This window comes from Pocillopora damicornis, chromosome 10, assembly GCF_964200805.1.
Source record: "Pocillopora damicornis chromosome 10, jaPocDami1.2, whole genome shotgun sequence".
NCBI classification, from domain to species: Eukaryota; Metazoa; Cnidaria; class Anthozoa; order Scleractinia; family Pocilloporidae; genus Pocillopora; species Pocillopora damicornis.
The window spans coordinates 4,426,538-4,450,879 of record NC_142679.1 but is presented as its reverse complement, the minus strand read 5'-3'; the positions used below and the strand labels follow the sequence as shown (position 1 = coordinate 4,450,879).

The 24,342-nt window shown below is 37.5% G+C and overlaps 1 protein-coding gene across 1 annotated transcript; it reads right to left on the bottom strand.

The window, feature by feature from the left end:
- Positions 1 to 297: 297 nt before the first annotated feature.
- LOC113669234 (cholesterol transporter ABCA5) lies at positions 298 to 24,008 on the bottom strand. The gene is given in 28 exon segments (XM_089184989.1): positions 298 to 1,139; positions 2,188 to 2,243; positions 3,351 to 3,595; positions 3,911 to 4,027; positions 4,614 to 4,708; positions 4,995 to 5,070; positions 6,232 to 6,404; positions 6,638 to 6,805; positions 7,420 to 7,582; positions 7,832 to 7,923; positions 8,644 to 8,817; positions 9,300 to 9,398; positions 10,813 to 11,097; positions 11,622 to 11,894; positions 12,221 to 12,604; positions 12,735 to 12,923; positions 13,172 to 13,341; positions 14,176 to 14,315; positions 14,738 to 14,828; positions 15,101 to 15,239; positions 15,773 to 15,892; positions 16,354 to 16,460; positions 16,994 to 17,173; positions 17,678 to 17,733; positions 17,858 to 18,147; positions 18,350 to 18,904; positions 19,479 to 19,594; positions 23,389 to 24,008. Coding segments are annotated over 28 exon segments (5,139 nt in total). The 5' UTR covers positions 23,873 to 24,008; the 3' UTR covers positions 298 to 1,037.
- Positions 24,009 to 24,342: the final 334 nt, after the last annotated feature.

Sequence of the window (24,342 nt, the reverse complement as noted above, 5' to 3'; positions counted from 1 at the left end):
ACTGTTGAAAAACTTCTTATTTGCATGTCTGTACAAGGCAACCATTCTTAGAAATGAAGTGATAGAGTACCTCTCTTGAACTTTAAATAAGACAGACAAAATTATTTGAAAAATATTACACATGTGTGTAGTGAAATGTTGTATTCAAACTTTGCCTCAACTTTTGTAAGTAATTGGGTGTTCAATGAGACTCAGAAATTAGAAAAAGTAATTTAACTGGCCCACAAAGAGGGAAAGGAGGGAATTCCGACCTGCTCAAAAAAATGAAAAAATAGTAAAAACCACCTTAGAACTCTGTCTTGTCAGCAGTAATATGATTTATTTAGACACAATCGTAACAGGTCTGTCTTTATACATGTGGATAAAAAAATTTTATTCAAATATTACTTGATTGTTTTTTGAAGTAAGATAGCACACAAGTACAACTATAGAATAACTATACATTAAAAAAATCCTGTTTTAACATGTGTAATTGTTTCCTACTGATGGGATTACATTTAAATTTCCTTTAGTAATCAATGGCAGATCCAGGGGGGCAGTGCAGGGAGCTCTGATCCCCCCTCCAATAAGAGCTGTGGGTATTCTTTTACTTCTTGTCCAATACCAAGACTTATAAAATGACAGAATGCAATGAAATTATCCTTTCATGTCATGAGTATACCATTTTGTTGTATATACTAAGCAATTTATGTTGAGTCTTTTAATTAACTGGTGCATTAGGGTCATTTCACAAATTGTCACATTGGAAATTATTTGATTTTAAGTTATTATTTGTTTGTATGGGACATCATTGATTTTCAATTAATTTTTTGGATTATTATTATAAAATATACTTTTTTGACAAGTGTAATTAAGTTTAGGTCTCTTTTAGTTTGGTTTCAATCAGTTAATGTCTTTAATTGGAAAAATGAGTGTTGAGTTTATAACAATACCATTGAAAAGATATACTTGAATTAAAAACTGCAAACTTGGAATACCAAGGGAAGCTCTGTAAAAAGGCTCTACTTGTGACCCAGGTCCTATGCATGACACTCAGGTTACACTGCTGGCTGAGATCCACCATTTTGTACATTCTCTTCTCTGTTATGTTCAGCTCCAGTCCTGTCATCATCTTGTTCTTTTGTGAACTCCAGAAAAACCTGAGGATATCATTGTAGTTAAAAGTGGGCAATTTGATTGGTCAGTTACAAATAGACCATTTCACAATTGTGTGCTTGGTTGCCAAGCCTTTGAACAGGAGTGAGGCTAAGGGTAACCTTGTTATGATACAAAGCTTGCTGCTTTTCAAATGGTAATTACTTTGTTATCATGCTAACTGGATACTGGTCTCTATCACATCAAGGTCACCTTCAGCCTCACTCCAAATAAAAGGCTTGGCAACTAAGTACACAACTGTAAAATGGCCTCTTGAAACAAGTGTCATATAATACAATATGAAGTAGGGTTGAAAAGTGATGCATTGTTTTTATTTTGAATGAATTTCAGAGGCAAGTGGTGATACCATTGTTTCAAATTAAAGCAAATAGAAATCAAAATAAATGATTAAAATATTGATTTCACTGAGATTTACAGCGCAGCTTGTAAAGGTCTGTCAGTACAGTTGTGGTTGGCCTACAAATAGGCCCTTGTTCAGGGTTCTCTGCCCATAGGAAGATTTGAGATAAGTTGGGGAGAGGTTAGCTGGGGGCCTGGCACTATTAGCACAACTGACTGATTGCAACTGATTGCTTGCAACTGATTGGTTGAGAAGGTACTGCAAGTTTTTTTTTAATGAATTTCAGAGGCAAGTGGTGATACCATTGTTTCAAATTAAAGCAAATAGTAATCAAAATAAATGTCAGTAAAATATTGATTTCACTGAGATTTACAGCGCAGCTTGTAAAGGTCTGTCAGTACAGTTGTGGTTGGCCTACAAATAGGCCCTTGATCAGGGTTCTCTGCCCATAGGAAGATTTGAGATCAGTTGGGGAGAGGTTAGCTGGGGGTCTGGCACTATTAGCGCAACTGATTGCTTGCAACTGATTGCTTGCAACTGATTGGTTGAGAAGGTACTGCAAGTTTCCCACACCATGCATAGAGGCTGAGGGCAGAGTAAAGGAAAATAAAACCAATCCCTGGTTGTATTCAACTCTCCACAAAAATTTGCCGCAATTTGCTGACCATAAAAGAGTAAAAAACATTTTATACCTGTTCCAGTGTAGACTGACTGAAACTGTACTCCTCTATCCCAATTTCTTCCTTAGCTAAAAAAAATAAACACAGCTGAATTTAGTGAATGAATATGTCATCAAATTGCACTTAAAACACTGCTATAATGTTGAGAAAGATACTTTTTGTCTTGTCACGAGTGTGGGACACAGAAAAATTCAGAGTCCCCATGAGGAATCGAACCTCAGACCTTCAGACTCCACACACCAATGCTCTACCACTGAGCCATAGAGACTCCACAGTGAGCGAGGTCTATTACAAAGTTCCTACAACATGCATCCTGCATACTGCTAGGATCAGCAATATCGATAGTGTAATGTTTGTAGATGGAAATAAGAGAGATTGTTGTTATTCTCCTTAACCCTGTCAAATGCTTTAGAACAAACACATTAAGTCACAGCTATAGTGGCATAATAATGAGGTTCAACCTATCTACCAAGAGCTACATGACTGGAACCCCTTCTGTAGCACAGCTTAAAATGTTAAGAAAAAAGCAGATTAACTAATCCTGTCCAATTTGAGTCAGGGTTTTTGCACAACACTGTTCATTTTACTGAACAAAATGAACTGTAGTCAGTCAATGGTTTTGGTGCAGGCTCAAAAGGAATGTTGCAACTCTATCACAGCCGGCCTGTTTGAGTTCTCAACCCTTTACACCCTAACATCAGTACATATATTCTCCATACTGTTCTCTACTCATTTTGTAAGATGCTAACAAAGATAATTTTTAAACCAATCAAGAAATCCTTTAGTTGTTGATATTTCTATTTTCTTGTGACCTTTGTGTAAGATTCAGAGGTAACATTGTAAGGAGAAATTAGATATTAGTCTCTACAGGTTAAGCAGTTTCATAGCATTTGGTCCTTGGCAGTTGTAAGCACATTTGTAATGGTTGTTTCCAAATGTCCCCCCACCCCAATCTGCCCCTTCCTTGATTGTTCCTCCACTCAGATACAATTAATATTGGCAAGGTCTTGGAAAAGCCACTTATTGCTACGTTGAGGGAATTTTTGCAGCCATATTTTATCTGGGACTGTCTTGCCACAGTGGAAGGCTCTTAATACTCCAGGCACCCACCTTCCATTTCACAAAGTTAATGAATGCTATCAGGCCCAATCAATCCTAAAAGATAGACACCATACCTTTTTCAAGCTTAGTAAAGATGACTGATAGTGCCCCAACACCTTCCTTTGGGACCTTGTATATCAGTCTTCCACCAAACACTTCAGACTGGGTTGCACCTGGAAGCAGCTCAATGACATAGTTGTGTAACTGCTCCATTGAACCTTCTGGGCATGGACCTGAGGTGTGGGTTTTCTTCAGTTTTAATTCCAAGGTGTAACCACTGCCATAAGTACTCTTTAAATGTTGTGTTGAACCAAGACACCTGAAAACACAAGAAGTTGAGTTATTGTCTATTCTACAATTGCATGTTTGGTTCCTAAGCCTTTGAGCAGGGGTGAGGCTAAGGTTGACCTTCTTATGATACAAACCTTGCTGCATTTCAAATGTAAATTACTTTGTTATTATGCTAACTAGATACTGGTCTCAATCATAACAAGGTTACTTTCAGCCTCACTCCAGATCAAAGGCTTAGCAACTACGTACACAACTGTAAATGACCTATTATTCAAGAAAAAGGTTAAGGGGACAACAACTCTTCCTTATAAAAGAAAAGGCATTTGTTTGAAATATAACTTACTTGAGTTGACCTTTCACCATGATTCCAACTCGTGAACACAAAGCATCAGCCTCCTCCATGGAATGTGTTGTTAGAACAGCCCCTCTCTTTCCGTGGACATTACTGCTGATGGTGTTCCTGATAATGGGACAGGAATACAAGCAGTAACTTTGATGTAGCAAACATCTGCATAACTTTGTACATTTATGTGAGTGTATTTAATAATGGTGATATGGCCTCACAGAAACATCCAAAGCAGTGAAAGACACTAACACTTGGACTTAGATATAACAATTTTTTGTGAGAATTGAGGGCTAAAACTAGTTGTTGCCAGAAAGTTGTACATCACAAAACATCAGAAGTTAAAGCAGGTGCAGCAAATGGTTTGTCTTAAGAAACTAAACACATGCAATCAACCCTCTGACCTCTAAGAATGACTTCTATCTAAATTTTTCCTTTCAACACCACCCCTGAATCACATGTTAATCTACATCAGTAGGCATATTCTCCATACTTTTCTCTACATATTTCTTAAGGTGTTGACAAGGAGAATTTGTATACCATTCCAGAACTTATTAAGTTAATGATCATTTTCTTTTTTCTCGTGACCCTAATGTTTGACTCAGGGGTGATATTGTCAGGAGAAATTAGATGCTGGTCACTCTTAGGGGTTAAAGGATTAAACATGAAGGATCTAGTACATGCAGTTCAGTCAACTTCTCACCATAAGCAACGTCTGGCAGAAGGGTCCACGCCTTTGGAAGGCTCATCAAGCAGCAACAGCTGTGGATCCCCCAGCATTGCCATGGCAAAACTGGCCTTTGAGAAAAAGGGATAGAGAGAATTAGTATAGATTTACTACCATTCTATAAAAATGCTGCGATCTTTGTTTCTTGATATCCATTGTGCAGAGAAGAAGGGATTTGCTTCATCTTTCTCACTTGCAGAACCAGCATTAAAACAACAAGAAGTACCAAACACATTTTCTCCTTTGAGCAACAGTACATTATATTACCAGAAATTAGAATAACTATAAAACTATCACTTAATTAAGGATATACCTGAACAAAAATTAGTCTAACATACATTTATAAAAAACAATGACCTTTCGTTTTGTTGCTCCTGAAAGATATTGAGTTCTCTTCTTAGCATGTTCAGTAATCCCTAAAGCAGACAAATAGCTAAAATAGATGGAAATATTTATTAGGTCATTAGAGGAAAAGAACCTGAATTAGCTAAGGAATGAATAAGCCTGACAAACTTTTGATTTTAGACTCAAATATTTTTATCCACCATCCTTCCCCCATTCAATTTCCTGTTTGCCTGAGGCCAGTTCAATTATCAGATAGATTTAAAACCATGCTTACTGCAAGAATGCACAAATAGCAAAAATCTAGCTCTGGTTTTGGTTCTTTCTAAACAATACAACAACTGTTACTCAATTGCAAAATGGCTAAAAGCAGACATGCCAGGTACTGGGCATGAGACAGACACAATGAGCCAGTCATTCATGGGTTACCGGTTACCTCACCACCAGGGAGACTTGCCACCAAGGAACGATCTCGCCACCAACGTACTCGCCACCAAGCGAAGTCTTCTCGCCACCAACCACCAATAAAGAGATAAACTAGAATAAAGTAGTCGAGGAGAGTAGGATGTTCGAACGAGCACAATTCAAATCGGCTGATATGTTTGTGCGCTTGTCTGTATTTAAATTATGACCTTCAGCGACGTGTTAGATGTGTTCCATTCCTAACTCATTGACATCAAAACGTATTGCGTTTGTCTTTTGCACGTAAACGAGGAGAAATTGCAAAACTCTATGCGAGGAATAAAAACTTACTTCGGTTTTGAACGTGCTATCGACAACATACATTTATAAAGTTTGAGTACAGACAAGCGAACAAACTTATCGGTTTCGAACGTGCTTTCGACAACATACGTTTATAAAGTTTGAGTACAGACAAGTGAACAAACTTATCAGCCAAATATCCTACTCTCCTCGACTAATCTCTTTATTGGTGGTTGGTGGCAAGAAGACATCGATTGGTGGCAAGTACGTTGGTGGCGAGATCATTCCTTGGTGGCGAGTTCACTGGTGGCGAGTCTGCTTGGTGGCGAGGTAACTGGTGGCGAGTCTGCTTGGTGGCAAGGTAACTGGATATCCATTCATGAGAAAGCACTCCTACTGATCCAAACAATTTATTCTTGCTCTTCTGGCCCTGATTCAAAGAAAGGGGGCTAACTTAAATTTGCCAATAGCTTAGGGAAGGGAAATGTTGTACTCTTATAAGGCATAAAGGTTTTCCTGAGCTTTTAGTCTCTCAGAAAGATGAACTCACTGCTTAACTACCCGTTTGACCTCCCCCCTTGGCTTGCCACGCATCCTGGCAAAAGCCTCAAGGTGCTCTTGCAATGTTATTTTTGGCCAGAGTACATCTTCCTGTGGGCAAAATCCCATGTGTTGAAATGCCTCATGGGACTGTTTTCTGACATCATAACCTGCTACATAGACCTGGGACAAAGAAGGACAAAACAGGATCTGAGTGTTTAATATCGATTTGAAAGCAAACTTTACAAACACTTACAGGGACCACAATGTGTTGTAAAACCAGAGCAAAAGTAATCAAAGCAGTTAGTCAAGAGGGTTGGAACAAAGAGCCAAAAAAAGGTCAAAGTAAAACAAACAAACCACATTTGCTTTTAAGATTTGCATCAGAACATCACAGATCAAGTAGCTTACATCACCTTTCCTCTTGTTGGCGGAATGTCTCCTGTGATCATGTTAAGGGAGGTTGTCTTGCCAGCTCCATTTGGACCAAGAAGTCCAAAAACTTCTCCTTGCTCAACACCAAAGTACAGATCTTTGACAACTGTTTTAGCCTTCTTTCCTGAGTCAAATCTCTTCCATAGTCCCTAAGCAAACATAAATAATACCAAAAGGTTTAACTTTTTCAGTAAAAGTAATTATACTATCAATAATAATGAGTATAAGTCTATCAATTCTTAGTTCTGTAGTGTAATTGTTCTGATAAGGGGAAGCCTCAAAAAGAACCTCTCAGCTTACTTTTATAATAGATCAAAACTGACTGAGTGTCTTGAGTCTTACATTAATCCAAAAACATTGACAAAATATTATAATCAGTTAACATTTTCACTCCACGATCTGATTGTTAATTCTCCTCTTTAGCTGTAACATGTGCATTTCCTTGTAAACTAGTTATGAGAATTTGGTGTTAGATCAAGATAACAAATTCTACTTGATAAGTGTGAAAATTCTCGTTACCTGTTGGCCGGATACTTTATGGAGAAGTTGCATCATTGTTATTTACCCCTGGGAGTTACAGGGTAAAATTGCCAAATAGGCTGTATAATAACCTTGCCAGTCTAAATGCAGCTTTATGGTTAAAGCAGGATAACTCTGACTGGTTGTTTTGCTCTTATGGTCAAATTTAAAAGGATGGACTTTTTGAAAAGATCAGAGTATAAGGTACACTACCATTTCCAAAGAAAACTTCCTCTTTTCTCACCTTTACTATTGCAGAAAAGGTGGAGTCTTCTATGGAAACCATGTTTGAGACTTTTTCTTTTTCCCTCCTAACATCCTCATTGGTTGGATCCATTGATTCCTCACTTTCCAGTCGCATGTAACTGAAACTTCTGTCTACATGCGCGTTGTTCTTGTCATTCATGCTAAAGAGGCAAGCAGAACTCTGACTAAAGCACTCGACAACAAACAAGAAAAGGAAAGGGGGGGGCAAGAGAGCATCAACTTGGAAAAGGTCAATAAAATGCATTCTTAATGAACCTAGAGGTATCCAATAATTGAATTCTGAGTTTTGCTCCAAGCTGGGCTCTTTTGTCAAGGAGTATATTACCTCTTACCAAAAGTACACATTTTTACAGCCAACAACTATCATATTAACTGTTACACTTCATTACCTTTTGGAACACTTGCAACTCACAGCACCACCAGTTTTATGTTGGTCCAAGAAATAGATCAGCACAGAAAACAGAATGGTATGAAAAACAGGCTGAGAAATGACAAAATAGAAGAGACATCAGTTATTACAATGCAAGACATAATGATCAAAACTTCATGTCAAATGCATGTAACCGAAATTCAAATGTTAAGCCATCCCTCTTTCTTTCACCTGGCCCCTATGTAGAACTTTGAGTCCCTCAGCCAAAAGCTCCAAATTGAAAATGAGAGGCCTGCCTTGCCGAAAAAAAAAGGGGGGGGGGAGAATAAAAATGCAGCTGTGGAAATTTTCTTATTGTAAATAAATTAAGTATTATCAACATTTAGGCTGAGTTGTGTTTCAGTTCAAATCGTACTTAACATGTACCACCTTAGCGCTAGTCTCAGTTTCCATTTTTAAGATGGTAATAAAATGCATTCTGTATAAATTATGAAGTATTCATTACAGCTGGGCTGGAAATCAGAAGAAAGACGTTGAGTCATATTTTGATTTTCTATGATTTTTTAAACAATTCCCTCAACCCCCCTCCCTCCTCACAAATCAGCAACTGATCTGAATGCCCAGGAAATAAATATGACCACACCCATCCCTCCTCAAGGCATCTTTTTAGTATTCAACATAAAGCACAATGCTGTAGTGGTAATGCAGTTGAGCAATGGCCACAGCACAGTGCTAATAGGCCCTTCTAAAGCATGTCTGGTAATTATGATTCTCAGAGTGCATGTCTTGAATAACATGGCTGAGTAATGAATGAATTGAGCAAGAACATACAGCAATCAATGCGGCTGGGATGCCATTGTATTTGGTCCACTTGAAGTAGTCGCTTGCAGTGACTTCTACATCAACAGATTGACCACCAGCTCTAAATGCTGCTATAATGGACTCATACCTGTACACCTGTAAAACATAGTGAGACATATAAAGGAAGCCCTTTACCAAGTAAGTCTTTACTTCAAAGGTAGCATATAACAGAGAGAGTGAAAAGTTAGCAAGTGAGCCAAGTAGCCCATGCAGCCCAAGCTTATCTGGGTTTCCTTATCATGAAACAACCAGGAGTATTACTACTCCCCTCTAGATGAGATGCCAGTCCATCACTAGGTTACCTGCCAGCATTTCATCACGCTTCCCAGACAATTTGCTGGTTCCCATTTGTATACTCCTGGGTGGAGAGGCCCTGTGAAAGTTAGTGACTAACTAAAGTGTTTTTCATAAGAACACAACACAATGACCCATTCAGGTCTCAAACCCAGACCTGTTGAGCAGGAGTCCAGTGCAATGACCAATAATAAGGCCTTTGCATCATCCACTGAGAGAATAGAGGTAAAGAACTGAACTTCATACCGAAAATTTCATCAAGCTTACCAGAGATCAGATAAAATTGTGGCTGAAAATCTCTTAGTACATTTGAGGAAGATTTGTATTTATACTCACACTGTAATGAAGAACACGTAATGAAGAACAATGGCAGTATCTCGGCTTACAAGCATATCCACCAAAGATACAGTCAAGTATGGAATTATTCCAGTCTAAAGAAAAAATTAAATAAATAAAGAGAAACATTACTATGGAACAACGACAACAAAAAAGCCACTGCCAAATTCAGAGGGGCAATTACACTCAGTGGATAGATGCCTCTTGATATGGTGTGCACTTTCTTATGTGTCACACCCATGTTCTTATATGACAAAACTAACCTACTTGTATTTCATACTAAAAAGTGCAACAATTTCACAGACATGCATGAAAAGAACTAAGCCTCCCTGGACTTCTTTTGCTACTGCTTTCATAAGGTGTAGGTAATAAGAATAATAATATTTAACCCATTAACTCCATAAGTGATTAACATGTAACTTCTCCCTATAACATCCACACATTATCCAGCCAACATTTAGTGAGAATACTCAAACTTATCAGGTAGGAGCTAGTAGTCTTGATCTAACACCAAATTCTTTTGACTTATTTACAAGGAAATGTATAGCAGCTTGAGGGAAGAATTAACAATCAGATCTTGGGGGTTAAAGGGTTAAGAGTAATGAGGGATTTCTATAGCCATATTTTGCAGGGTACTTTGGCCAAACTGCATTGAGCTGGTCAACAATTAATGTGTGAAGAATATTTTTGCAGAAACCCCTGATTTCAGAATCAAAGCCAGACCACAACATTGGAAGTCAGGATCGAGGTAAAAAGCCTACTCTGGAACCTGAGGCTTGAACCTTCAACCTCCAGCATGGCAGTTGGGCATTCTACAACCTGAGCCAACAAGACAGCAAGCAAGGGAGCACCATTACCCCCATTGCCAAAATAAGCTTGTGTAGATAACCTGAACACATGATTTGCTCCATTGTGCCTGCTTGCAAAGCCACCCTTAAAAGCCCAGATGAAACAGTCCTGATAGTTGATGATAGTTTTTGATGATAGTTTCAACTATCATGCACTATCATCAGCTATCATCAACTATTATTTAGTTTGGACATTTTCAAATTCAACATGATAACTGATGATAGTTTTAGCTGTTTGAACCAGCAGATGATAGTGAACAATAGCTTTTTGGTCCATAGTTTTGCCAAAAGCCAGCTCAAACCAAAATGGCAAATGGTAAAATGACTAAAGTGCCATCAAAATTTTGCAGAATATCTTGCTACTCATTCTATTCATCTCCTGATAGGCTTTAGTATCTTCAACTTGCTACTTCTTGACTAAAATTTCAAATGCTGCCAAAATTGCAGACCTTAGTGCATGCTATACTTATTTACAATTGTGCAATCTCATTACATGATTTTTTAACCATTATCAACTTTAACAATGAACCATTTGAAATATAAACATGACAGACAATGATAGTGAACAAATGTTGAAACCATCATCAACTATCATTAACTATCATGGCCATATTTGAATGGGGCTTTACAATGAATGACCATTAATTATCATCATACTTACAAGGTTGAACACACTTGGCAAGACTTGCTCGGAGAAATGCCTTGAATTGCACATAAAGGACATGAGATACGAAAACAATATCCCAGCAGGTATGTACAGAAGGGTTGCAATCATTACACAGCCCATAGCAGGGGGAGGAGACAGTGAGGGTGGCTGTAAGGCTGGTATAAGTGTCAACAACAGTATCACAGGAATCGATGCTACAATGCCATCAGAGATAAGACGCTCCAGCCAATACACAAAGGATGATACTCCAGACACCCTTAGTAAATGGCGCATCTTCATCTGTGATAGAAGTAACATTGAGTTTTTACCACACTGTAAGTGTTGTGATTAAAAAGGTGACAATAGGCCTATCTTTGAATTGGAATCTTTTCAAACTCTCTGTGTGGTGAAATTTTCTTTTTCCTCAAATTTATTCAACCTTTAGAATAACTATTAATCACACCACAGATGAGTACCAGAATTTTCCACAGAGAGCAAATAAAAGCAACTTGGAATGACATTGGTTTTTTAGTTTACTATCTTCTATGACTGGTCTAGAATACTGTTGTCACCTTTTCAAAAATCAAATGCAAAACCAAAATAACTTGTAATACTAACTTTCCAATTGTTTGCTGAATTTTCTTATGATTCACACTGTCATTAAAGGTTTTTACTTTAAAATCTAATGAATACTTGTGATATTTATCCTTGTTCTGATTGGCTGATAAAATAGCCTTGGTTTTGTCTGGCGACAATCGTTTAAAAACAGCTTTATCACAAAGAGCCAAACACACAGAAACCTTCATCCATTTCTTTATTCTCACCTGCCGTTCTGCTACAATCAGAACTCCAAGGTCACCTAGAATAGTGCCGAAAGCTTTTCCAATGAGAAGGAATGACATATGTACTACAATGTTGTAAGTCCACTGAGGTTTTACGTCAGGGAAAGCAAGAATGGTTGACTCCAGTGGATAAGGTGCTTTTTTTTGTTTTTTTAGAGCATTCATGTGCAAGATAGATCCCAATATGTTGATGCCAACAGGTACACTATGTACAGCTGTGTCGTTGTATCGCATCTCAAAGCTTGATGAAAGATCCTAAAAGGCAATGCTAACTTGTCTCAGTGTACATTTGTGTTGAGTGACACACTGAAAAGAGCCTGACAGAAACTTTCTCTTTGACCCTTAATTTCAACCTCTTAAGAATGAAAGGCTTCTAATTTCTCTCTACAGTATTACCCTTGAATCAATGTAAAGGTCATGAGGCTAAAGGAAATAATCACCAACTTAAGATGTTTCCAATTGTCAAACAAAATCTCCTTGTCAGTACCATTGATAGCAAACATAAAGAGAAAAGTGGGGGAAATAAACAACTAATGCTCTTGTTGTATTTTAATTCAGGCAAAAATACTATAATTACTTACGCTGGACGACGACAAATTGTCTGCAGGAAACTTGAGAATGTCAAATCCCAGATTGTACAGATCACTTGATGAGTTGCTCAATATGCTACTCATAGAGGACACCAACAAGGTGCCAACACTATAATCACTCAGGTATTTCATAACATGGTCCATGGCCTCTTTGGTTGAGTTCTGGAGAAGAGCAAAGGAGGCATAACCCTTTTTACTTCCAGGTTTCAGATACATCTTAGGTGTCAGTTTTAGAGGCTTCAAACCAATTGCTGATTGGCTGTCATTCTTGGCTACACGTAAAAGTAAAAGACCAGCAAATATGAAAAATAGCAGAATAATAATTTTGAAAAATGACGTGGCTGGTGAACGGCGGATTAACATTAACCAGTGAATCTGAAAAGAAACAGAAAAGTAAAGCTCATTAATTTCAGCCATGGTATAAATGCAAATCCAGACAAAAAAAGTTTTACTTTTACAACATCCAATGGAAATCTGCTCTAGTTTGTCTTGAGAAGTAACATACCCGCATTAATCCTAAGACTTGTTGTTTTGCCTTCCAGACTGATTTCTGTGAATCAGCCATCAGTTCTGGATTATTCAGTTCCACCCCTGTGTTATTTGGGGCATCAACAAACCCAGAAATTCTACAGCCTCTGTCTTCAATGTTCATGGCATCTGAAGGTGCCAACAGATTTGCATCACTTTGTTCAAACTTGCATAAAGAGATAGAAAAGAAAGGACATCAAATGGGGTTACTTTAAGGTAAAGGCAGATAATTTTCAGTTACAATAGCACAAAATTATGGTGGTACACTCAATTAAATTCCATTTTCTAAAGCATATCGCTGTGGCACCATTATCAATTTAGTTGATAATCCTAAATTACTAGCTAATCATATCAGCATGCCCCACCCCATTGTTAGAGTATTAATTTCCAATTTTAAACTCAAGGATTTCGTACTGTTTCTTGTGCATCATCTGTTGATATTTTACTCTCTTCAGAGGTGCCCTCTAGTTGAAGAAATACTTCTTCTAGAGTTGTCATGGAAACACCATAACTTGTCACGCCTAATAAGGGGGCGGCACAGCCTTCTGAACTGTAATTGTTGTCCTCAAGTGCCTTGAATAGATCTGAAATGTATGTACTTGAAAATTGAGTGATTATATATTAATAGGAGATGTCCTTAGAGAAATATTTTTCATAGGCAGACATCCCTAAGGATGATCATGACAAATATACACCACTTGAATGAGTATTACAGTCAACAACATCGCAGGCAAACTGACCAATTAGTTTAAACAAACTGCAGTTAACCCTTTACACCAAAACATCAGTATGCATATTCTCCATACTGTTCTCCATACATTCCCTGATGTGCTGGCAAGGAGAATTTGTTTAACAATCAAAAGTTTCTTCATTTAATTATTATTTTCTATATTCTCATGACCTAAATGTTTGATTCATGGGTGATATCAGGAGGAGAAATTAGGTCCGAGCTACCATCACCTAGATGATCAGATTACGTGATCAGACAGACAGCTTTCTGGTTACAATTATTGATAGTGATTAATTTTGGTGTTGGTAATTGCCTGATAGAAGTATCTGTTAACCTTTTGACCCCTTGGAGTGACTAGCAGCTAATTTCTCCTTATAATATCAACACCAAAAATGCATAAAGGTCATGAGAACAAAGGAAATGATCACCAACTAAAGAACGTCTTTATTGTTAAACAAATGCTCCTTGTCAGCACCTTAGGAAAAGTATGGAAAACAGTGTGGAGATTATGCATACTGATGTTAGGGTGTTAAGGGTTAACAACTGGTTCATCTCAAAGTAAACATGGGAGGAAAATTAATTCACAGCTGAGTTGAGCCAAGTCATAATGTTTATTACAAGAAAAATACCACCAAGGTAACTTGTAGTTGGCCATTTTACAAGGCAGTTAATTGTTCATTAAATTTACCTGGAAAACATGATACTTGTTCCACAGGAAGGGAAAATGCCATTTCTTTGCCATGGTGACGGATAGCTTCTGCACCTTCCACTTTGCTTTGAACAAGCTCAATTAATGGCTGAGTATCACAATTCTCTGCTAGAGCCATACTGAAGGGAAAAAATATTGTTAATTGAAGAGTGCCTTGCAATTGCCATAAAAAAAAAAACCAGTCAAGTAAGAGTAACCATGACAGTCAATCAGAAAAAAAGAATATATCAAGGGTCAAAAAGAACTCAAAGTAAAAACTAGCAAACCACATAAAGTGCTGGAAAATATGAAAGACCAAGTCCAAATTGACTTAACCCTATAACTCACAAGAGTGACTGAGACAGAATTGCCCCTAACAATATCAAGAAAACAAGTGACAAGAATAAAGAGAAATATAAATTAAGGAAGAATTTACCAAATTCTCCAAAACAAACACTGTAGACAGTAAGGAGAATTACTGAAAATGAGATCTTGGGAGTAAAATGGTTAAAAAACTACAGGCTGAAAGAAATTATGATATAAACTTCTGGCCAATACTTACTTCAAATGATATCCAATTCCAAAGCGATTCTTGAGAAAAAGCGAGCTTCCTGAACAGCGCACTCTTCCTTTGGATAAAATAACCTTGTAATCTGGGAGTATAGAAACATAACCATTCAGTAGACAATACCATCCTGATTTAAAAATTCACAAGAAATTTTCTTCCCCACATTTTAAAAAATTTGTGATCCTGTAGGGAACCATTATGATATGAAAAAGAGGGAGGGCTTTGTGAAAGCTGAAGAGTGTTCAGTGAAAAAAGTCCAAAGTAACCAATTAACAGCCAATCAGAGCAGAGATATGAAACACAAATTAGTTACTAGTTACAGTCAGAAATCAGTTGATAATCATATCATTTACTTACCTGCTAAAATGTCAGCCTCGTCCATAAAATGTGTTGTAAGGAGAACCACTCGGTTTTTACACTTCTCTTTCAACAAGGACCATATGAGTCGTCGTGCATATGGATCCATTCCACTTGTTGGTTCATCTAAAATGATCACCTTTAATTTGAACACAATTATTAAATCCTTTTGATCATTAACTGGGAAACTAAGTTGAACAAGTCGCTAACACTGGTGCACTTGACTCTTGGCCAAGAACTCTAATTTCAAGCCTGGACCCACAAGGGTTACTGAGTTGAAGGCTCTTCAGGTTACCACCACCAGTAACTCTGAAGTTGCCTTTCTCCCTTTGGGGGTTAAAATTTCTTGCACAAAGGGGTTCACCTTTCACTCTCAGGAGAGATGGAGACAAAATTTCTTGAAACAACATCACTATATTTCCAAGCAGAAGGTTACAAAGGACAAGGAAGAAAAATAACAGCTACTGTCAACATGTTGTTTGAATTTAAGTTAAACACTAAATACATGGGACTAAAATGATCAGAAATATAAGGCAGACAGCTAGGAAAGAAAGTTGAAATTGTGATTTTCATCCAATGAAAAGGTCAACAGGGGTTGGGTTGTAGAAATTAAATGACATTTGGTTTTAATTTTCTCATAACACTTACAAGTTAACAAATACAGGTATATACCTTTGGATCCCCAATGAGTGCTATGCCAACACTTAATTTCCTCTTCTGGCCTCCACTCAAATCTTTTGACAAAGTGTCCCTTTGGTCTGCCAAGTCAATTTCCATCAACAATGAACTCACCTTGAAAAAAAAGTGTGTTACCTCATGTCGTTTCCCTGAATTCCACTCTGCATCCTTAAAATGCACCATTTCACATGATTTGCAGGCACACAGGTTATAAGAAAAATCATGGCTTTTCATCTACAGCCAAAGCTGATTCAAATAAAGCAAATCATCTTTTTCTCAGAGAAAATTAGGGTGTCTTATGATTTCTTTCTTTTTCCTTTTCAAAGGAAGCAATTTTAATTCATTCTCTCTGCAAGTTAGATGAACCACTATTTTGGCAGTATCATGAAGAATCACATGGGTATTCGAAAGGTGTCAGTACTCCAAAATTGGCCTGTAGCAGGTGCAGGTTCCATTCTAAAGAAAAGGCCTGAGGTAACATTGTAGACCATGTACTGGCTTGTCATTAACCTATGCAAGTGGCAAAGATATTAACATGCAATAGAGATTTGTTACAAGCAACTAGCAACTTTTACCATGACATCTCTCTGCTCCATTGGCACTTCTTTCAAGCCAGAGTAGAGCTCTAAATGTTCTTTCACTGTCACAAAGTCAAAGAGTGCATTCTGCTGCTGACATACACCTTGCATAAAACAAAAGCAAATAACATGAAAAATTAGTTATATATAAAGGATTGTAAACCACCACACTGATAAATAGTAATTTTTATATACATAATTTTAAATTTAGAAATCTAAAGCCTTATAAATGTGTTTTATATCTTCGTGTTTGTATTTCACATAAAATTGTAATATATTTTATTTAGTTTATACTCAGCTGAGCTCCCATTGATAGCAGGTGGCTCTTTAGGGCTTCTGATGGGGCTACCCTGAGGTTTAATTTTATTTTTAAATAGAGGCATCCATCCATCCATCCATAAGACATGGTCATAACCAAGATTACTAACAAAGGAAATTGCAGTAAATTTGTGGAGTATATCACACTAATAGGTAGGGTTTACCCCTCCTTTGGTTCAACCCCTACTTGTTATCAGTTGAGTGTTGTTAGGTTAGGGGATGGGTTGCTGGGAAGTTGCTCATATATTGACATTGAGCTGGGTTATCAATGAGGACTGATTGGCAGAAAGGGAAAAATACACTTAATTTGCATTCTCACCAATGCCTTTTCTTATTTCCCGCATCTGACTGGGGTCGGTGATGTCCTTTCCGTAGACAGTAGCATAACCCTCAGTAGCAGGAACCATTCCAGTCATCATGGCTATTAGAGTTGTTTTACCTGCTCCATTGTGACCCAACAGCGCTGTCACATGACCTTCATATATATCCATGCTGACCCCTAAAGGTGTGACACAAAAGTTATCATCAAGGCCAGGATCTCTACACGAGGACTTAATCTTCAAAGATAGAAGAAAGTTCTGTCTGCTCAATTTAAAAGAGAGAACTGGTGCATTAGTCAGAAGTTTATGCTTTAAAATGACTGACTATAACTATATGAGTGAACAGCTGACTAGCTGACTGGAAAAATGACTGACCTAATGCTTGTCTCTTTATGTGACTGATGAACTGACTACCTTATGTTCACTTGCCTTACTGACAGATGGACTGACTGACTTACTGACTGTGTTGAATAACAAGCTGACTCTTGACTGATTAACTGTCTATCTACATGACTGCTTCCCATGCTGCTTAGCTGACTGACCATCTTATGACTGACTAATTGAATGACTGACCAACTGACTGACTGGTGACTAACTGACTAACTGACTGGTGACTGACTGACTGACTGACCAACTGACCACCCACTGACTGACTGACTGATGATAAGTTTAATAGCTCTTACCATCAACTGCAACAACCTCTTCTTTCCCATGGTAAACTTTCCTTAATTTGTGAATGCTGAAGAAAAAAAAAACAGAAACAAAAATACAGCCACAAAGTAAAATTCATTTGGCACATCAACACAACTGACAGTTTTTCTCTCTCATTCAAGCACTCTTAAAATTACACTAGTTTGTAATACCTTATTACTTCATTCCCTTGTAAATCTGCTGGCATGGCCTCAATATCTTCAGATACCTCCTCCACTCTTGCGGAAAGCTGTTCGGAAGGTGCTGTCCCTTGCTCCTTCTTGCTACAGATACTTTTCCAACGCCTACGCTGACCACACTTACCAGGAATCACTGCATCAAAGCACAGAGCCAGCAAAAGATACAAAACAGTGTCCACCAGCAGCATCAGAGTGGGATACATGGATGGAAAACTCCCTTTGGTGGACCAGTTGTCGAAGTTCAGACCTTCCCCTTCAACAGCCTAAAATTTTAATATGGAACAATTTTTCAAGGAACTGTGGACAAACCAATGTCTTCATTTATCTATACTTAATTACTTCTTCAATTTCAGACGAATGAATGTCTATTCTATGTGTGAGTTTTAACAGCCTTATAGTTCTTTAAATGCATTCAATTTGCAAATAATGGTGTGATGAATGAGAAAGAAAATAACATCAACCTACCTCATACAAGGCAAGAGCAAATGCTGTTGGTGAAAAGAGTGACAATAACCACTTCACCACATTAGACACTTCAACAAGGACCAAGGGTATGGCAATGGTAGCAAGAATTGGTGTCACCAGAGATGCAAAAAGGCCAGCACTTGTGACACTTTTGAAGAATGGTGTCAGCATGAGAGACATTGTGATGATGCTTAAGCCATACAGGTAGCAGATGATGACTATCACAATATAGTTGCTATTGGAAAATATGTTTCCCAATATTGTGATCACATTCAAAATGAGGACGGCTACTAGCATGATCACTGCATATGTAATAATCCACGACAATAAGTATGCGATATCAGAAGTACCCACAATCCTCAACAATTCCTTCAGTTTAAGTTCCTTCTCTTTCAATGGATTGACAAGGACTGCAGGGAAGTAAGGTACAAAGGCTGCGACCATAAAAATCAAAATAAGGAAGGCAAACTCTTCTACAGGTTGCCTGTAAGATGCCTTTGGCATCATCTTTGCCTTGATGTCTGGGACATTGTAGTGAGGTAAATTCCCTTCAACCTTTAACAACAAAAAATTACATAGATCAAATCACCTCTATTACTTAAAGCAAATTACAAGTCAGAGGACTAAAATTAAAAATTGTCTGAAAAGAACCCTGTATACCCTCCAGAATTTATTTTCTTTAATCACTGTGCATGGCTAATACTTAGACAAGTATTGAATTAAGAAAAAAAAAAGACCAAGAGATTTTTACAGTCTAAAATCAATCTACTTATCATCCCATTTTCCCACACAATGTTGAAAGATTATTGACTGTTAAGGAACTGTAATACCAGCTAAAAAAAACTGGGGAAGATCCAGAGGTGATTGAGGCAGTTTGGTCAAAATGAAAATCATCTAACATGTGCAAATTTGTTATTTCTTTTTTTTTTTTCTACAATTTTCCCTTAAAACACTGGAAATAACTTTTTTCAAGACATTTCATTCAACATTCTTGGCAAGGGCATGCCCCCTGACCTCCCTCAGGATTGTCCTCTTTTCAGTAGATAGTTATTGAACACCCCCCCCCCCCAAACTCCCCTCACTAAATCCTGGGTCTGCCTGAGAAAAATTACATTTCACCAGCAATTACCTTTGTAATAGCAGCATCAATTATTGTTTGCAGGGTTGCTATTTTTGTTATAATATAAGAATTGGCAGGGCAGCCCCCTGAAAACAAACTGTTGACATCATGACATTCACCTGGACCTGAAAGGAGGAAAATAATTAAAAATTGAATAGTAGTGTAAATATGTTTTGAAGTAACATTGCTCTACACAGGAATGATATCCTTCCCCACCCAACCCTACAAATTAAATTAGGCTTATATAATTTTTGTGGCTACTGCATTCTGGGAATGCATGCCATCATGTCATTGCCTTGTAAGTGCTTGTGTAAGTTGTTAACTTTCCACAGGAAGCCCAGCTGACTACTTGCCTCAAGTTTGTGAGGTACGTTATTGCTGTTTCCTAGTTGGGATTCCTATGTAACCATGCAATCATTCTAAAATACCATGTTTATAGCATTAATAGCAGTATGATTCGTGCCAAACAAAATTACACTTGTTTAGCACACCAGTTACAAATACAATTCACTGACAAATGTGGAGTACTTTGTGGTTGGCTGGAAGAAAATCACACATGTGCAGCTGTCACTCTAAAATTGTGCTTGCCTGTTGTTGGTCGTATGTAATGACTTGTCATAAGTTTACATACAATAATGGCACACAATCTGTACTCCCTCACTGATTGGTAGATCTCAACAAGAACTCAATCATACTAACAGGATTTAATATGCAAAACCAACACTTCAAAATGTGACACAAGCACAGCTTCCTATCGATTGAGACATTCCATCTGTGTTCTCTCCATGTGACTATGAGATGCTCAGTGGATTTGAGGGTTTTTTTGTCTCTATTTTACAATGATTTTTCCTTATTCCTTATCAGTATCCAGGCACAGTTTTCTAAGTGTTTGTAAAGTGTTAGTTTATTAAAAGTTTTTCAGGTTTTTTGACACTTTGTGGTGATTTTATACCTTGCAACCAAAATGCTTGTTCAGTCATGGCTGTCCTTCCATGTGTGAATTTGAACAGCCATGATGATTTGTATGTGATTGATCAGCTTGATTCTGAATGTAACATTATGACTCAATATTCTAGACTTAATTATATTACATTGTTATGTATTGATAACATTGATTCTGAGCTATTCAATATCAATATTTATCTTATATGTCTATGCAAGGTACATGGGCTGGTAACACGATAACACAAGCAGTAGCTGATACTTTGAATTTAAAGATTTACATTGAAGAATAAGATGAGAATTTTATGGAAATTACATTGGTTGAACCAGCAAATGCTAGAGCAAATTGAAGGTTAGAATATATAGGACATAAAGGTCAAACGCATAGTGTATTAACATGTCCAGTTATTTCTGGAAGGAGTTTAAATGGTGTTAGCAATAGCACTAATGATTTCAATGAATTTGAGAACAATTCAAACACAGAATACATTATTAACACACAAAAAATCCATGTTGACAATGCACATGATGAATTGATAAGTTATCCTTATTGCTACAATACAAATGGTATTGAGTTGATTGTAATGAGGTTCTTGAACCTTCCTCGTAGTACACTTGTTGTATTATGTTGCTCCCTTATAGTACCACAAGAGCATTTGTGCCTAAAACTTTTAGAACTATTGAACAGCAATCTTTGCACTCTAGTACTTGTCTGTTTATGGGTGACTTCAAAAGAGTATCTCTTTAAGATAAATTTACAAGGAATAATTATAAACAAAAAAGTTTCAAGTGCCAGCAAAATATGTATTGACCTTATATTCAAAAATCTACCAGAAACACAAAGCAGCTTCCTTATTTTAGAAACACATTTTTCTGACCACTGGGGTGTTTGCGCATTAACCAACTGTTTTTGGATGTATATGTAAATTTGACTACATGTAAGGTAAACAGTTTGTCATGTCAATATGCTATAGCAAAAAGATAACATGTTGATGAAATATGAAAATATTCATTATTATTATTATTATTATTAATACATGTTGCTTTGATGAACCACACGATGCTTTTGAAGTTCATTTTTCTTACATTTTTCGATGAAAACAAAACATGTTTCAGATGAAACATCATCCATCATCAGTTGTTTAATGAGAAGCAAAATGAAATTATGCAATAAACAGTATAACAAAGTGAGACGTTAACACGAATAATTTTTAAAAAAAGTGAAACTATTTAAGCTAAGAAGGGAGACTAATTAGTATGAAAGGGATAAATAAGATGTTTGACTTGGGAATTTAAAGATGGCTGCTCCCAAAGGATGTGCATGGCTTCCTCAAATTTCAATTGGAAGCTTGTGGAAGCAGAGTCCAGAATTTTAAAACAGTCTTCTGGTTGTGTCCTCGTGTACCGGTACACAAAGGAACGAAACATTAACGAACTGCGTCACAACTCCATGTATGGATGTGAAAACAATAGGAATTCCCCCGTGTACCGGTACACCAGGACAGTCCCAATCTTCTGAACAATGGAAGCAACAATTTTTAGAACCTCTTGGGTGCTGAAAGATGTGGGAATGTTTGTCAAAGGAGAAATGTTTGCAGATGCCGGTGGCAATGTGTTTGTTGGTTTCACCAACATAACAGGCACTACAGCTTGCACATGAAAAGTTATATATAATTTGCAATCGTAAACCCCCAGGGATAGAATCCTTGACCCTAAACCAACTCTTAATTTTAAACAGGTTGAATACCAACTTAATGTAAAGATCACTGCAAAATGTGCAGCTATATGCAGTCTTAGACTACGCATTTTAAATCTTGTCAAAATAATCTCATGAGATGTATGCTTGTCTAGATACATTTCAGGGGAAGGAGGGTACAACCTTTCCCTACTATGGATGGGGATGTGCTACCAAGCAACCTTTCAAAATAATCTCAAGGGATGTATGCTTGAAGTAGGAACATTTCTTTCCTTAGTCTGGATGGGGATGTGTTACCAAACATCCTACTGTTTTTGGGGTTTTGGACCCTAAAGAGGATATACAAGGTACAATTTTCACATCCTTGCTTCTTTACCTGAGAGGTTTGGGGACAGGGAAAATTTGATGTAAGAAGGCTTTTTTTACAATACAGGTAAATTTGGAGCAAAAAAAGAAGGCAACATTCTGTCTGATAATTCAGTCTGTCCACTTCACATTTTAGGAGGATCAATGTTCCAGGTCTTGGGTTTCAGGTTTGAATATTGTTACACCCTGTCATACTGGTTTCAAAAACACACCTCGTGAATATTCTGCATCTAAGGAGTTGATGTCATAAATAATCAATGAAAACAATGCATTCGATCATATACCATTATGGAATCATGTCCATTAAAAAGCATCACCCAGGAAAAGTGGGGTACCCATGATGCTTTGCAGGCACAGAGACCTGCCAGCTTTGGTCTCTTAAGATCTGAATTAATGAATTCCCAAACGGGAGTTGTAAAATTTCACTTGCGTCCATTTAGAGACAATGGAGATACAATTGGAACAATTAATATTGTTTGAAAGTGATGAAAAAAGTAAATAGACTTTACCGACGTGTTACCGGAAAATGAATGCAATAACGGGCTAAAAAGGAATATTTGTGTAATGTTATTTTGCTTTCATGGTGAAATTGATGGTCGAACCTCATAAATCTGCCGCATTTCAATCAAAAACCCGACATTAAAAGGTAATTTAAACTACATAGCCTAATCAAGATAACGCTACTAATTATGTCTATTCTTCTTCGATGAATGGCTCTACGTTTCGGTTGTCTGAGCAAGAAAAAGTACTTGTGAATACGGCATACACGGGGGATTACATGATTGACAGTCGGATTGACAGACCTGCGTGAAGTACGCATGCTCTCTTTCTCTTTTCTAGCTTATTTGCATTTTCCCGTGGGACGTTTTTCAATGGGTGCGATTCCATAATGCACGTATGTGTAGCTGTACTCACCGACAAGTCTGTTCTCTGGTAAGGGGAGTCGACCTCTCGGGACGCGAAGTGTGTACGCAAGTCCTTTCTCTTTGCCATTCCAAAATTCGATTCCCACAAGAAGGTTGGTGTGCTCCTTATAAAAGGCTATCAAACTGTCTGTAGTGTTAAACTCAACATATTTTGCACTGTCCTTTGAGGTGTTCCTAACTATCTCCATAACCGAACCAGCATTTGCGAGATTGTTGGTGACATAGCCGATATTTGGCTTGGAGCTCGCAATTCCCGGTAATCCAGCCAGTCCCATGCTGGAAATTTTCGCTGTCGGTATTTCATTTTCTCTTACAGCTGGTTTCGGCTCCGTTAGTATCCTTCTTTTTAGGATCGCTAACATCACAATCAACCAAATTGGGATGAGTATCTCTTGCAAAGTTTCCCGCTTATTCCGTTTTTTGATGTGGAAGTTTTTCAGAACGAGGTATTTAGTTTGTTGTACAATTCCCATTATTCGTCATTTAGGAATCACATAAGTACTTCGATCAGTAATCGACATCGAATGCCCTTAAAGTATAAAGGGATTGTTGTTTTAAATCGCTGAGCTTTGTCTGCGCATATTCTGTAAATTTTTGTATGACGCGACAAACAACTGGTATGACGGAAAGCTTGACATAGCATGACATAACGTGACAAGAAAGCATTACTATTATTAATATTGAGTGAAAGACAAGCTCCTTTGAACATTAGACTTGATTGCGAAATAGTGTAATAAGATCGGCTTTGAAGGGGTGTGTGTTTTAGAGAGAGACAGTGCGAGATAGCGAACCGAAGATATATCTGTAATCAGGGAAAACAACAGTAAACCAGTTTGAGATTTAAACCTGTGACTTATTTGTCGGATACCCGTTCCCGACAAAAGTGGCACCTCCGACGGGACCCAGCGAACAGAAGATGGCGAAAACAGTCGATCAGCTTACG